This window comes from Podarcis erhardii (assembly GCF_964252035.2).
Source record: "Podarcis erhardii genome assembly, chromosome: 10".
NCBI lineage: Eukaryota > Metazoa > Chordata > Lepidosauria > Squamata > Lacertidae > Podarcis > Podarcis erhardii.
In genome coordinates, this window is record NC_138500.1 from 74,924,863 (window position 1) to 74,939,949 (window position 15,087).

The 15,087-nt window shown below is 42.3% G+C and overlaps 1 protein-coding gene across 8 annotated transcripts in view; it reads left to right on the forward strand.

Annotated features, from left to right (window-relative positions):
- Positions 1–15,087, forward strand: part of FRMD4A (FERM domain containing 4A) — a 434,031-nt gene that overhangs the window by 270,300 nt on the left and 148,644 nt on the right. For all 8 annotated transcript variants that reach the window (XM_081879084.1, XM_081879085.1, XM_081879086.1 and 5 more), the window contains one exon: positions 9,496–9,561. In XM_081879084.1, coding sequence (XP_081735210.1) covers positions 9,496–9,561 — 66 coding nt within the window. The remainder of the gene's footprint in view (positions 1–9,495; positions 9,562–15,087) is intronic.

Genomic DNA, 15,087 nt, shown 5'->3' on the forward strand with positions numbered 1-15,087 from the left:
GGTTAATCTTTCTTTTTAAAAAATGGGAATGAGACTTTTAAACACAGATATTCTCAAATTACAGTATCTATGCATTCCACTAGTGCTGGGAATTATAAAGGTACATTTGAAATGCAGAATCTGTGTTTAATGATATGTTAATACTTTCAAACCTGCAGAATGCTACAGGCAGCTCCCCGTTTACATGTGTTCAATAGGTGCGCAGCTGTGTATACGCACATCACGCCGAACCCGGAATGACCCGGAAACACCGTGAAGATGTCGCTGAAACATCACTAAAGAACAGGGATGGGGTGCACGGTAGAGTGGAGTGGGGCGGAGCAGGGTGTTTGCAGGCTTACTCAATGGATGTCAGTTACATGCGACTTCACCGGTGCGTGCAGGGCCTCAGAATGTAACCCCTGTGCAAACGGGGCTGCCTGCATTAGCTGGCAGTGAGCATGCATGTGGGCGGGTGTAGAATTTCTGCAGCTGAACCGGAGCACCAGCACCAGGGCAGCTGTACTATACTGTGTGCCCTTGGGACCAGCCCACCCAGTGACCCTCCAGTGAGGATGCATGAGCGGGGGGGGGGGGCAGTTCCCATTTAAGTGATTAACTGATGCCCATTTTACTGCACGGTTGAAAAGCTTCTGAAAGCAGCCTGAGCAGTACTGAGGGAAAATGCTGGAGCTTCCATTTTGAAGGTTGTTGTGTGTGGCATTGTTCAGAGAAGTTGCTATTTTTCAACCTAGCCTGCTCCAAAAGGTTGTTGTGATGCTTTTGTTGGCTCCTTGGAGGAAAGATGGGATAGATGTGAAATTGAAATTGATGCAACTGGAGGAAAAGGCATGGTGGATGTTGCTTCCAGATGACCTGTGTCTTGAGCATTCATCCTGGTTTGTTTGGGGAAAGTTTGTGGGGAGAATATATAATATCAGCTCTTTATTGCGTATACATTCTGATTTGTTTGCAGGGAGGTTATATGAGGTCAATCAATTGTGATGCCACACTTTTCCAGGGGACTTTTCTTACTTCAAAAAGTCTTTCTTTTTTGGAAGCAGGTTTCTTTGTTGTTGTTGCTGCTGCTGCTGCTGCTGTTAAACTTTCTATACTGCCCTTCATCCAAAGATCACAGGACAATAAAAACACAAAAACATATACCATGATGACAAACAAAAATAATACCCCCACAGTCTAAAAGACCAGAGATGGTTTAATTAGCCAAAGGCCTGGGAGAAGAGGAACATTTTTGCCTGCCACCTAAAGATGTCTAATGAAGGCGTCAGGTGGGCCTCCCTGGGGAGAGCATTCCAAAAAGGGGAGCCACCACAGAAAAGGCCTGTTCTCGTGTTGCTGCCCTCCAGAGTTTTGTGGAGGAGGCACCCAAAGAAGGGTCCTAATCAGTTCATACAGAGAGAGATGGTCCTTGAGGTATTGCGGTCCTGAGCCATTTAAGGCTTTATAGGCCAAATCCAGCACCTTGAATTGGAGTTTCTTGTGCAGATGTGCCAGATCCACTTCACTTGCATAACCAGAATTTTCTGGGTGCAATTTTAGCACCAAATTCAGCAAAATAGTAAAAGTTTAGAAGGGCTCACTGTCTCCCTCGTCCTGTACCTTTTTCCCTGGCATATGGCATATGGCTTTCAAGTCGACTTTCCCACTGGACTTAAGCATTTGTTAGCTCAACTGGGGGTGAACATCCAGGGCTTGGTTATAGTTGTAGCTAAAGTCAAATTTCAAATCCTTTTCTGTTTTATGGTTCTGTATTTTAGCTACAGTTTATTCCTTAGAGTGCACTGCCGATGAAAATCTGTCTACCTCAGTGAGATTTGCAGTTGAGGACACTTAAGACATGAGGTTATTGTAGAGCGGAAGAGGACACAATCATTAATAAATTTCAGCTTCACTTCAGCAAAGCACAAGCTTCCTTGTTGGCAGAGTTCATTCTTCAAAGTAGGAAGTTTCTTTGCTACAGAGGTATCTGATTTCTAATAGTTTTGCTTTTTTCTGCCAAATATTTTGTAATTAAACAGATATGGTAGTAATAAATCGCATTGTGAATACAATTGGTTTGATGATATCTTTTTACTGGATCAGCTTCTTAGGAGATTAAAATATTTGCAAGACCTAAATGTATGAAAGTACTTTGAGCTCTGATTTTTTTTTTTCTTATTCTGTAAGCATTTTTTCTGTTTTATTTGAGAGGAAGCATTAGCTTTTAGATGTTGACTACATCAGACATACACAAACTACAAAGCAGAGTACCTTCTTAACTTTACTTGGCTCAGACTATGGCTTCAATTGGAACTTAAATCATATTAAAATCAAACTTGAGCTGCTTGAAATGCAGATGGACTTGTTTCCTAAAACAGCTCATACTATGGTAATTTTTCCCCCTGAGCTACACACACCACTCCTGAATATTGTTAGGCAAAGTCATGGCTCAATGATTCCCATCTGACAGGGTGACAGTCCTGTCTAAGTTCTCCTCTCCATTTTACCCTTACAACAACCCTGTGAGGTAGGGTAGGCTGAGAGATAGGGAATGGCCCAAGCTTACTCAGTGAGCTTTATGGCTGAGAAGGGATTTGAACTCGGGTCAGTAAATAAATATAAATATTAGAGAGGCACTGAATGTTCCCAAAACTTGAAAAGAACCCCCCAAAATGCCCTCTACATACCCGAAGCTATATTTTCCATGCATTTTTCAATGGGCATTGATTCTAGCCATTCAGGAATAGTGTTGTCAGTGTGGTGATACCGTTATGCCATGTAGACCATCAGATTTGGCTACAAGACAAGACTTTGAAGGCAATTCAGAGCAAGGGAATGGCTTTCAACATTCACTCTTCATGGGTGATCATGGGCTTCTGGGAATAATTTTGACAGCATGATAACACCATAGCTAATCAGATTTGGCTTTATGATGGGACCCAGAGGCTAAATCAGAGTGAGGGCAATGTTTTCTGTTCCCACACAGAATAGCAAACAATTTTGCTTACAGTGGTACCTCAGGTTACATACGCTTCAGGTTACAGACTCCACTAACCCAGAAATAGTGCTTCAGGTTAAGAACTTTGCTTCAGGAGGAGAACAGAAATCGTGCTCCGGCGGCACGGCAGCAGCAGGAGGCCCCATTAGCTAAAGTGGTGCTTCAGGTTAAGAACAGTTTCAGGTTAAGAACGGACCTCTGGAACGAATTAAGTACTTAACCTGAGGTACCACTGTATTTACTGCTTCCCCCTACAAAGTTTCTGAAAGGGAGAGTGCTTTTCAGCAGGATTGAATGCCTTAAAAAATATGCTGTTTGCCATTGTAATTTTCTTTTAAAATCTGATTAAAATGGGACTTCTTTCTTTTGTAGGCTAGTGAAATGGGTTATGGAAATGTATAGAGCTGTTCCAATTAACAGAATTTGCATATTGTAAATTTGAGATATTTAATGTAGTGATGCTTTCAGCAGGCAGAATTCTCAAGGAGCATCTTGTTTGAGAGGATATTGGACAGGACTGTTTGTAGCTGTTGGAACTACTTTTAAAAACTGTGTATGTGTGTTGACCGGCACACCCATTCATACAGGGGATCCTTTTATGTGTGCTGCATCCAAAAGCTGCCATAGATTTTACAGTCGAGTGATCACTTAGCAGGAGGCTGGCCTATGATTTGCAAGGTATAGTCTATGTGTTTCCCAGGGTGCACAAGGGTTATTTCCTTGGGTGCCTCCAGCTCATGTTTGCAGTCGCTCACAAGATGAATGTGTTAGGCACTAAGCTGCCAAGATGTTTTGTGGAGCAATGCAAAACAATTGCCCTCTTCTCTGTGTGATCCTAAGCTGAAAAATTCACTGTGTAAACATTTGGGCCAGCAGTCGTTAAATGAGATTGTAAGCTTTACATTGATGTCAGAGGTAAATAGAAAATCATTTCTTAATACAAACATTCCAAGATCTGGGAGTCGCCAAGTAACTTCCTTTAAGAGGAATTTCCTTTCTTCTAGGGTGATTGAATGCCATGTACGTGTCATTGTTAAGTCCCAGCAGGAGAGAGAGAGAGAGAGAGAAAGCAGATAAAGAGTATTCAGCACACAAAATCATATATAGGGGGGAAACGTATGTCCTGTATTGCTGAACATACTTCTGTATGGCCGTGTTTCCATATGAATGTTTCTTATCATCCACCATAGCTCTGTCCGTAGAGCATGAGACTGTTAATCTCAGAGTTGTGGGCTTGAGCCTCACATTAGGCAAAACATCCCTAAATTGCAGGGGTTGGACTAGATGACTCTTGGGGTCCCTTCCAGTTCTACAATTCTATGAATCTTTGTCCCATAGAAGTTTACAGTTTACAGTTTACAGTCAAGAATTTGCAGTATTAAGAAATGGACTTTCACAAGGACTTTCAGAGTCATTCAGTCCTTTTTCTGATCAGGCCTTTGGCTGTTAATTAAATATTATACCTTTTGGTGGTGGTGGAATGTTTTGATTTATTTAAAAAAAACAGAATTATAATAATTTTAATAATAATAATAAAGTAACTTCTGATATCATATAATTTTGTATATACACAATTGTATGAAATTTTGCCTATCAGACACATTTTTGCACAGCAATTTTCTCCAATATAACACTTCTTATGTTAATTTTGCTAATATATTCACACTTTACTGTAGTATATGCATTGTTGTGCACATTACTTTGCAGGGAACTGCCTTGCAAAATTTGGAAAATTGTGTATTTTGAAGGATGGCTGTGTTTCAGATGGCACAGAAAGTGCAAATTAGGCAGGTTCACCTTTAAATGAGAACTGAATTGAATTTCTTCCCCCATCCCTACATCTCATACCTGTTTACTAAAGAAAAGAAACAGGCATGCAAAGACCAAGCAAGTGATTCTCGCTTCTCAAAATCATTTTCAAGATTACTTCCTGCATCTTTTGCAACAAGCGTGTTTCCTTTTTTGCAAGGCAAAAAACTAGTCTGCCTGAATTTATAGGGTGGCTCGTGTGTTCAATTCATAATATTACCATTAAAACAAAGGGCTTTCAAGCACTTTAAACTGCACTTTGTAGGAGGACCCTCATCCCTGCAGTGCAAACTAGTTTCATAGAATCATAGGATCTTCGAGTTGCAATGAACCCCAGGGGTCATCTCACCCAACCTGCTGCAATGCAGGAATCCAAACTGGAACATCCATGACTGATGACCATCCAACCTCTGCTTAAAAACCTCCAAGAAAGGAGAGTCCACTACCACCCAACTCCCTCAGCTGTTCCACCTAAGGCTTGGTTTTCAGAAATTGTATCGTCTTGGTCACCCTCCTCTGTGCACCTTCCAGCTTGTCAGCATCCTTGGATGCAGCTCATCTGAATTCATATAAAGTAGCCAGGTGTTCCCTTATCCCTCTTTCCTCATCTTGTGCTGCAACTTCATCCTTACATTATTTATTCTGCTATCACCAGGTTGGGCATTGATTCCTTTTGGTTGAAGACAGAGGCAAAGTAAGTGTTGAATATTTCCACCCTCTATCACCAAATAGCATTTCTCTGTCTTCTCCACATAGAGGACCTATTACTTGCTTGTTCTTCCCCTTGCTTCAAGCATTACCCAATAAATCTCTTTTTTAAAAAAACCTCTCTTGCAATCCTGAGCTCATTCTGAGCTTTAGCCAGCTGGCTACTTGTGATTTCCCCTTTCTTCCATTTCTTAAACATGCCCTTTGTAACTCTCAGCTCATCTGTAAGCTCCTTATACAGCCACACTGGTTTCCACTTTTCTTTCTTGTGGGAATTGTCTGCATTTGGGCCTTCAGTATTTCTCCTTTTAGAAACTCCCATCTTGGATTCCCTTCTCTTTGAGTAATTTTGACCATGGGATCTCACCCAGTAGCTCCTTAAGCTTTTTGAAATTGGCCTTCTTAAAGTCCAAAGTGCATGTCCAACTACACTCAGCTTTTCCTTGCCTCTGAATCATGAAACCCAGGAGGACATGATCACTTCCTCCCAAGTTTCTGAGTACTTCCACATCATTGATCAGTTCCTCCCTATTGGTGAGGATCAGGTCCAAGATAGATGATCCCCTGGTTGTTCCTTCCACCCTCTGGGAAACAAAATTGTCAGCGAGGCAATGGAGGAATTTGTCAGAACTTACATTCTTGGCAGAGTTTGAGTCCTAAAAGATATCGGGGAAGTTGAAGTCCCCTGTGATTACTATTTCTCTCTTTTTTGAATGTTTCGTAATCTGCTCTAGTAAGGAATCATCCAAGTCTTCAGTCTGGCTTGGTGGTCTATAGCAGACATCCACAGTAAGGTCACTGTTGTTTCTCTCTCTTACAATTTTTACCCATATACTCTCAATCTGCTTTTCATGCTCCAGCTCATGGATTTCTTCACAAGTGTACACATCCTTTACGTATAATGCTACTCCTCCCTTCCTGTTTTGTCTATTTCTTTTTCTATATTCCAGTCATGAATCTTATCCCACCAGCTTTCAGTAATGCCTATCAGGTTGCATTTGCCATCCTGTACTAAAAGCTCTAGTTCGTCTTGCTAGTTTCCCATACTGCGTGCATTTGTGTAGAGACAACTGAAGCAATGCGTCCTTCCCTCCAGCTGCTTCCTTCTTGTGGTTTCTTGCCCTTTAGTGGGTTTCTGGAGCATTACCTCAGTTTCCTGTGCACCAATCAAGCTGTTATCCCAAGTACCAGGTCTGTCATCTGTAATGTTGTTTCCCTCCCTCTCAAGATTTCGTTTAAAGCTCTGCTGATCAGATTCATGAGACTCTTAGCAAACACATATTTGCCAAAAACTGTGATATGCAGCCCATCTCTTGCCAGAAGTCCTTCCTCAAGGAAGTGGAGATCATGGTCCAAGAAGCCAAACTGTTCCTGACACCACTACCTGTGCAGCCAGTTGTCTCCCTCCAGTATTTTCCTCTCTCTTCCTGGACCACGACTTTCCACAGGAAGGAGTAATGAAAAGACCACCTGTGCCCCAAGGCTCTTCAGCTTCCTGCCCAGAGTCTCATAATTCCATGCTATACATTGAAGGCTGTCTGTGGCGGTATTAATTGTATCCATATGAATCAGAAGGAAGGGGTAGTGGTCAGTGGGCTTTGTAAGACTTTATAAGACTTCTCTGTCATATTGTGAATCTTTGCACCTTTCACAGCCACCTTGGCGTATTCTAAGGCTATCAACTCCTGCAAACTGCCCTGAGATCTTTCGATGAAGAACTGTATATAAATATTAATAATAATAATAATAATAATAATAATATTATAATTAGTAATAGCAGCTCCTCTGGCCCAGAATCAGTGTCCAAGGTGAGAGCATGGAAGTGATTTTGCAGCTCCAGTGACAAAGCGTGGTTTGTGACTTTCCTACTTCTGTGCGTCACATTCCTCCAGGGGTTTGTCTCTTGCAATGAGCGATCTTCCTGCTCCCTAGGGGCACCCCACCTTTGCTGCCGTTCCAGCACAGTCCTCTTAGCTCTATTGAGAAACTCTGTGTCTTATCCTGTAGCTCTGTGTGGCTTGGTGGACCTCAAGTTGCTGTACCTTCTCTTCTAGCTTGCACTTGCACTTGCTACAAGTGAAATAAACCTTATAATATCATAATGAATCTCTCCACTGAGCAGTTACTTTCCTTTTCCTTTCTCTGACTGTGAGAAAGTTCAGAGTGTGATTCCTTGGCTCATCCCTTGAGATATTCTGAGGGCACGAGCACAACAGAGCCATTCAGGTGGACTAGCACGTTCTGAATGTGTCAAGTGCAGAAATCTCTGTGTGATAAGAGAGCAGTGGATCGTTTCTGCTCTTCCTGTGCAATGAAATACTTTGACACACAGACATAACAGTTGGGCTTTGTTATCAGAAGAATGTTGAAAGCAGCCCCGACATTCCTTCATGAGCTCATAAACAAGCCAGGAAGTCAAGAAATGTTCTACTGCTGTAGATCTTCTCTTGTTCGGTAGCCTTTTTTTCTGCTGTGCAACATAATAAAATAGCGGTGATGTGTTAGTTTTATGTACCTACATTTATTTTTTGTAAGGGCGCATTTAAACATTTCACCACACCGACCTGTGGTCTGAAGTAATGTTGATTCATCATCAGAAACATCACTTTGCACTGCTGATTACGTACCTGTTTTCTAATATGATCCAATGGCAACATCTTTCTGTGTTCTTGGTGGTATTACAGATCCTATAAAATATACTTGTGCGTTATTTTAAAACATTATACATCACTGCTGATTATTGGTTCCTCTACCCCTGTTTTCCATCCAAACTTATTTAGCTGATAAGATGCCTCACTTTTCAGGTGCATGTAATCAAACCACCTCACCTTGCTCTACCTTGTTCCTTCCAATCCAGATATACCACTATGCTTATAAGTTTTGTGTGAGCTTGCGTTCAAATCTGAAACTAAGAGACATCTGAGTTCAAGTCACAGCCCAGCTACAGATTTATTTATTTTTTTGAAGTGCTTATGGCTCCTCAACAGTAAAGTAGGAATAATAGTGATTTACCACTTGAAAAAGGATATGTATCAAATTGGCCATTATCACAAGTGATAGTTGCTTGAAAATCCCAATGATAATTGTCAGGGGATCTTCCAGCTCAGGCCCCGCAGGGTCTTGATTTGGCCCATGAAGCCATTTTTCCTCCCAACGATGAACCTGCAAAAGAGCAATTGGTGACAGGACTTGAATTCAATGCCTTTTAAATTTGGAGGAAAATGCAAGCCCTGATGGGATTGGTTCCACATTGCAGGGCATTGTAGAGCATCTTTGTCTGATCTACCTCTCAATGGTTGTTTTGAGATTAAACCTCCATTCCCTGACCTGAGCCCTTTGGAGGAAAAGTAGTATGCAAATGAATTATGGAACTAAATAATCAGGGCTGCAATGTGCTGTTAGTGAACTGCTAGTGCAGAAGTAATCAGCATTGCCCATAGGTTCTCTCTGGGTGTTCCCTTTTCTCCTCGCTCCCATCCCTTGCTTGCTTGCGTTCTCTAGATGAGTGGGTGCTGGCTGAGACTGGTGCGAGTTGTGCTCCTAAACAGCTGGAAGGTACCAGGATGGAGATGGCTGCTCTGTGGACCTGGAAGTAGTCGAAGGCTAGATCCGCCCTCGCCTGACACACCCTTATCGCAGTACAGCCACAAAGACAATGAGGTAGCCACAGTGGGGTTGCCTTGTGCCTTCCCATTTAGGCAATGCAAGATCCCCTGGCCTCTTTCATGAACTCCTTTCTCACACAGGAGAAACCCCTCTTCTTGGGCCTGAGTCCGTGTGTGCCATTCAGTAACAGCTGTTAGGGTGAGTTACTCTGTTCTGTTTTCTCTGTCCAACCTTTTCTTTCTGCCATTGCCAGGGAATGAGAATCCTTTGCTAGGACAGCGTTTGGAGCCGTGCAGACTTCAGCACATTAACAGCAGCAGCTTGTGGTATTTTGCCAAGCCTGTGCCTTAAGCATCCACTGAAACTTTCTTTCTTTTTTTGTCCTGTTTTCCTAGATGACAGAGGGCCGCCGGTGTCAAGTGCACCTTCTTGATGACAGGAAGCTGGAACTCCTTGTGCAGGTAATAAATTGCATCTGCAGTTTTGAATTCTTGCCACAGCACTCAGTTTTTGCTCCATACAGCAGAAGAGGTTTTTAATTTAATTAATGGAATCTCAGTTAGTCAGCTTCCTTATGGGTTTTGATCCTCTCTCATTTGACAAGCTAAGCAGGATCAGGATGGATCAGGATATGGGCAGGAGACCTAGAAGGTAAATCCCAAGATTCAGCAGCCAGAGGGTGCCTCTCATGCTCCCCCACTCCCAAAAAGGGGGGGATTCCTATGTTTCAATGCCATGGTAGAATATCACTTTCAGGTGACAAACTGAAATAGTGACTAATCTCACAGAACTCCTTTTTTTGTCTGCCTGGCAGCATCACCCCTCACGTCCTGACCTAGTTCAGCTCCATCAGTGCCTCTGCAGCCCTTGCTGCTTGCTGTCTACTGGCAGACTAAAGCTTTAATGTCCTGAAGCTTCAGCGTTAAGTAGCTGCCATGCACTGCCTCTGAGAAGACTGGGCTTCTGTGGGTGAGTGATGTGACCTACATATATGTTGGCCTCACGTCACGTTGAATTTATAGCATAGATGTTGAGGCACAAGCGGTTTATGGCAATGATAGAATGTCAAGCCAGCTTGATGGTTTGCTTACTATATTTACAGACATTTGTCCCCTGTACAAATTTTAAATTAAAAAAAATAAATCAACAGCCTTTAAAACAATCAGCCAATGAAAAAGCGTATTACAAAATGAAGCCATTTTAAAACATTAAGACAATGAGTTACACACGCATGCACACAAAACAATAAAAAAGGTTAACAGGCCAAAGGCTTGTGAGAATAAAAAGGATTTTGTTACATTTTTCTAAAACCATATATAGAAAGTCAGCATCTCAGGGAAAGGGGCTAGGTTAAAAGCTTTTCCGTGGCATGTCAGTTATCTATATGCAGATAATATTCTGGGTTAGAGGAGCTGGATTCAGCCATGGGGAGAGGAATGGGCTATTCACTCCTATCTCTCCCACTCGCCATGCTGATGGTGAGAGGCGGAAGCGGGGGCTGGCCAGCTCCTTCTCCTCCTGCTGCTGCTGCTGTGGATGGGCAGGAAGGTTGAAGCAGCCTCCTGCTGGTGGCAGGGCCCCGTGGGGGAGGCGGAGCTGCTGGCCATTGAAGCCGCCATGTTCAGCTCTTGCCCGGCTCCTCCCAACGTCCCGATGTCATGCACAGCGTTGCCCACCCACCCCCGTCCTCGCAAGCTGGCACCTTTGCATCAGGGACAGGCTGGCGGGAGTGGTTAGGCATTTGGGGAATGTCTGGGGGAGGTGAATGAGTGAGTGGTTCTGAGGTGTTCAACGGTGAGAGGGGTGAGAGAAGCCAGGAGCAGCCACCGTCTGTACTCTGGAGGATGCAGTGCGCTGCCCGTCAGCAGTTCCACCAGAGGTGGAAGTATATTTTGTCATCCAGCCAGGCCCCTTGACAGGATGCCAGACTCTGTCATAAACTTGGCAGCATCTAAGTGTAAGAGCTTTGCAGGCATTTCTTACATTCAGCTTTCCCTCCCAGCCCATTTTGGTTTCAAAACAACCCTGTGAGGTGCTTTAGACTATGACACTCTGACAATGTTGAGGTTTGGTAATTGTTCATTTACAATTTTTATACGATACTCAATACCAAAGATTGTGGGAGGATTATAGTAACAGCAAAACAGTAAAATACAACCACAAATAAAAAAATATAAGGCAGAGAATAAAATCAAGCCTTTGGCCCTCCATTTGTTACTGAACGTCAACACCCATCAGTTCTAGTAAGCATGGCCAGTGGCCAGGAGTGATGGAGTTGCAGTTCAGCAACATCGAAAAGGCCTGAATCGGGCCCTTTCACCAGTTGCCATGCATTCACCTCATGATTAAAAATGTGAGCTTTGAGGTGAAAACTGTAAAGGTATGAGCACTCTCCTCACGCTGAGGGGGAAAAAAAGAGGAAGCATGATTCTAAAGTGGCAAACCAAGCAGCAGGAGGCATGTCAACAACAAATGATTACATCACTGCGGGACTGTAAAATCCAACAGCCTTGAGTAAGTCTCTTCATGGCAGCATTAGGACCTTTACCCCCTGCCCCATGGGTCCCACTGTCTCTGCACAGCAGCTCATCAGGTCATGTTGTGTAGTGAATAATTTGTTTCTTTGGTCAAAGCAAATTACAGTTTATCACCCTGTCTAAACCTTCCATTCTTGGGCAAGGTGATTCAGTGGGTGGTCACTGAACAACTCTAGGCGAGTCTGGAGGATGCAAACCATTTGGATCACTTTCAGTCAGGATTCAGGCCCCATTATGAGACTAAAACCACCATGGCTGTGCTGGTCGGTGATCTCTGGTGGACTAGGGACAGAGGTGAAAGCTGTTTCCTGCTTCTGCTGAAACTCAGCAGCTTTTGATATCCTCAGTGATATCAATGGTCAACCATGGCATCCTTCTGGACTGTTTAGAGGAGTTGGGAATTGGGGGCACTGTCATGCAGTACTTCCGCTCCTTCCTCCTGGGCTGTGTCCAGAAAGGAATGGTGGGAGGTGGGTGTTTGGACCCCTGGACACTCACTTGTGGGGTGCCTCAGGGCTCTGTCTTCTCCCTCATGCATCTATATGAAGCTGCTGGGAGAGATCATCAGGCAATTCTTTTTAAGATGGTTCAAAATGATACGCTGGAGGCATGTTTGCTTTTGTACACAGGTTTCCTTTGCCCTCCTGTCAGGTCAAAGAGGTCTTGTAGGGTTCGGAAGCACTATTTAGGGGAAAAAACACATCAAAATCTATTTGACCAAAGATAATGTTAGGATGAGCGTTCAGCCCATGATCAAGGATGCCTGCATTGTATTAGGCCTAGTTCAGACACAACCAAGGGGTAGCCCACGAACCTCAACTGTCGCAGAATCTAACAACAACAACAACAATTTATTATTTATACCCCACCCATCTGGCTGGGTTTCCCCAGCCACTCTGGGCGGCTTCCAACAAAATATTAAAATATAATAGTCTGTCAAACATTAAAAGCTTCCCTAAACAGGGCTGCCTTCAGATGTCTTCTAAAAGTCTGGTAGTTGTTTTTCTCTTTGACATCTGCTGGGAGGGCATTCCACAGTGCGGGTGCCACCACCGAGGAGGCCCTCTGCCTGTAACTTGGTTCCCTGTAACTTGGCTTCTCGCAACCACCAGAAGGCCCTCGGTGCTGGACCTCAGTGTCTGGGTGGAACAATGTGGGTGGAGACGCTCCTTCAGGTATACTGGACCGAGGCCATTTAGGGCTTTAAAAGTCAGCACCAACACTTTGAATAGTGCCCGGAAACAACCGGTGTTGTGCAACAGATTTTGAAAGCACAGAGCTCCCATTAGATTTGGATATCACCCATTATGTTTCCAGACTTACATCTTTGTGTTATAGGCTTTGTGCTGTAGGCAGAGTTTCTGGCACATCTTACAAAAAGTCCTGTTTTATTTCTTTGGCCAACAGTTTTTAGGAAGGGAGACTGTGCAGGAGGAAATAATAATAATAATAATAATAATAATAATAATAATAATAATTCTAGTTCTTTTTATTTTCAGAGCACAGAATATGAACATTACACATATTCCTTAGCAGTCATTTTAACACTGGTAAGATAGACCAGTATTCCATCTGCATGGCACGGATACTGCAACATGGGAACAGTATCCTCTGCACTGATTGGCAGCAGCTCTCCAGGATTTCAGATGGGGAACACTGGTAGCCCTGCCTGGAGATGCCAGGGTTTGAGCCTGGAAGCTTCTGCATGCAAAGCAGATTTGGTACCTTAGAGCTACAGCCGAGGGATAGTGAAAGGTTCTCACACGATTAAACCGTAAAGTTGAACTCAGGGTTTACGATGCTCTTGTGCACTAGGCTGCTTTAGCTGCCACAAAGTCTCTAAAGGGTTAATCAGAAGGTTTAGAAAATGGCTTTTTAAAGAAAACACTGCTCTGTGCTGCTAGAAACAGGAAATGAAACACAGGCACTTTAATTACTCTGGCATTTTTGGGGTGAGCAGGGTTGCATGTTAGTCTCATTCTAGCAAAAGAGGAAGAAGATGAATAGGAGCCTTTTGAAAGTGATTTGAATCACAGGAAACGCATTTCAGGACCGCTTTGTGTTGTACAGATGGCTCAGCAAGGTTATTTCAAAACCAAAAGAAGCAGCAGAAAATAATCTGAAGAGTTTTTTTAAAAAAAGAAAGAAAAAAAAGAAAAAATAAGGAGGCATTTTTGATGTTCACAATCTTTATGTCAACACTGTACTGTACTTTATAGGCTAATTTGACTGAAGAGCAGGGTTTTTTTAATTATTATTATTTTTAATAATTTTTTATTAGATTTTCCACAATGATTTTCCACAATGATCCACAAAAACAGAAAAAGAAAAAAGGGAACAATAAATAGATAAACAATAACAACAAGCTTAATTCTTCACAAATCCAACCTTTTAAACATCTTAGTTGACTTCCTCAAATCCCTCCCTTCTGAGTTTCCTTGTAATTAAAAGTAACAGCTTTCCAAGATCATTATTAAACTAAAACAATTTCCAATTATAGTCCATCTTACTCACTTTTCTTAACATTCTAAATCCCATTTATTTAATTATAACTTAGTTTAATCCTAGGCCTATTTGTTTCTAATTTTTTATCTTACAATATTTATTCAAATAGTCCTTAAATTTCCTCCAGTCCTCTTCAAACTCCTCTTCTTTCTGGTCACGGATTCTTCCAGTCAGGTCAGCTAGCTCCGAAAAGTCCATCATCTTCATCTGCCAATCTTCCACTGTTGGTAGTTCTTGTGTTTTCCAATTTCTTGCAAGTAATATTCGGGCGGCCCTTATGGCATACAAAAATAATTTAACATCTTTCTTGGGCAATTCCGAACCTGTTATTCCAAGAAGAAAGGCCTCTGGTTTCTTAATAAATGTATATTTCAACATTTTTTTCAATTCATTATAAATCTTCTCCCAGAAGTTTTTCAAGTTGGGACAAGTCCACCACATATGGGAAAAAGTATCTTCTTTTTCTTTACATTTCCAACAAAGGTTATCACAATTGTGATAAATCTTTGCTAGTTTTACAGGGGTCAAGTACCATCTATACATCATCTTGGCAGGGGGTTGGACTCGATGGCCCTTGTGGTCTCTTCCAACTCTATGATTCTATGATTCTATGATTCTATGATAATATTTTCCTTTAACATCGTACATGCAGTAAACATAGCCTCTCCCAATCCTCCATCATTATGTTATGACCCACATCTCTTGCCCAATCAATCATAACTGATTTAACATGTTCATCCTTTGTATGCCACTCCAACAACAAATTATACATTTTAGACATACTCTTATCATTAGTATCTAACAACTCCGTTTCCAGTTTGGTTTTTTCTATTGCAAAACCATTTCTCTTATCCATCTTATATAATTCATTAATTTGATAATATTGCAACCAATTCATTCTATCTTTAATTTGTTCAAATAGTTTTAATTTAAAACCTTCCTGAT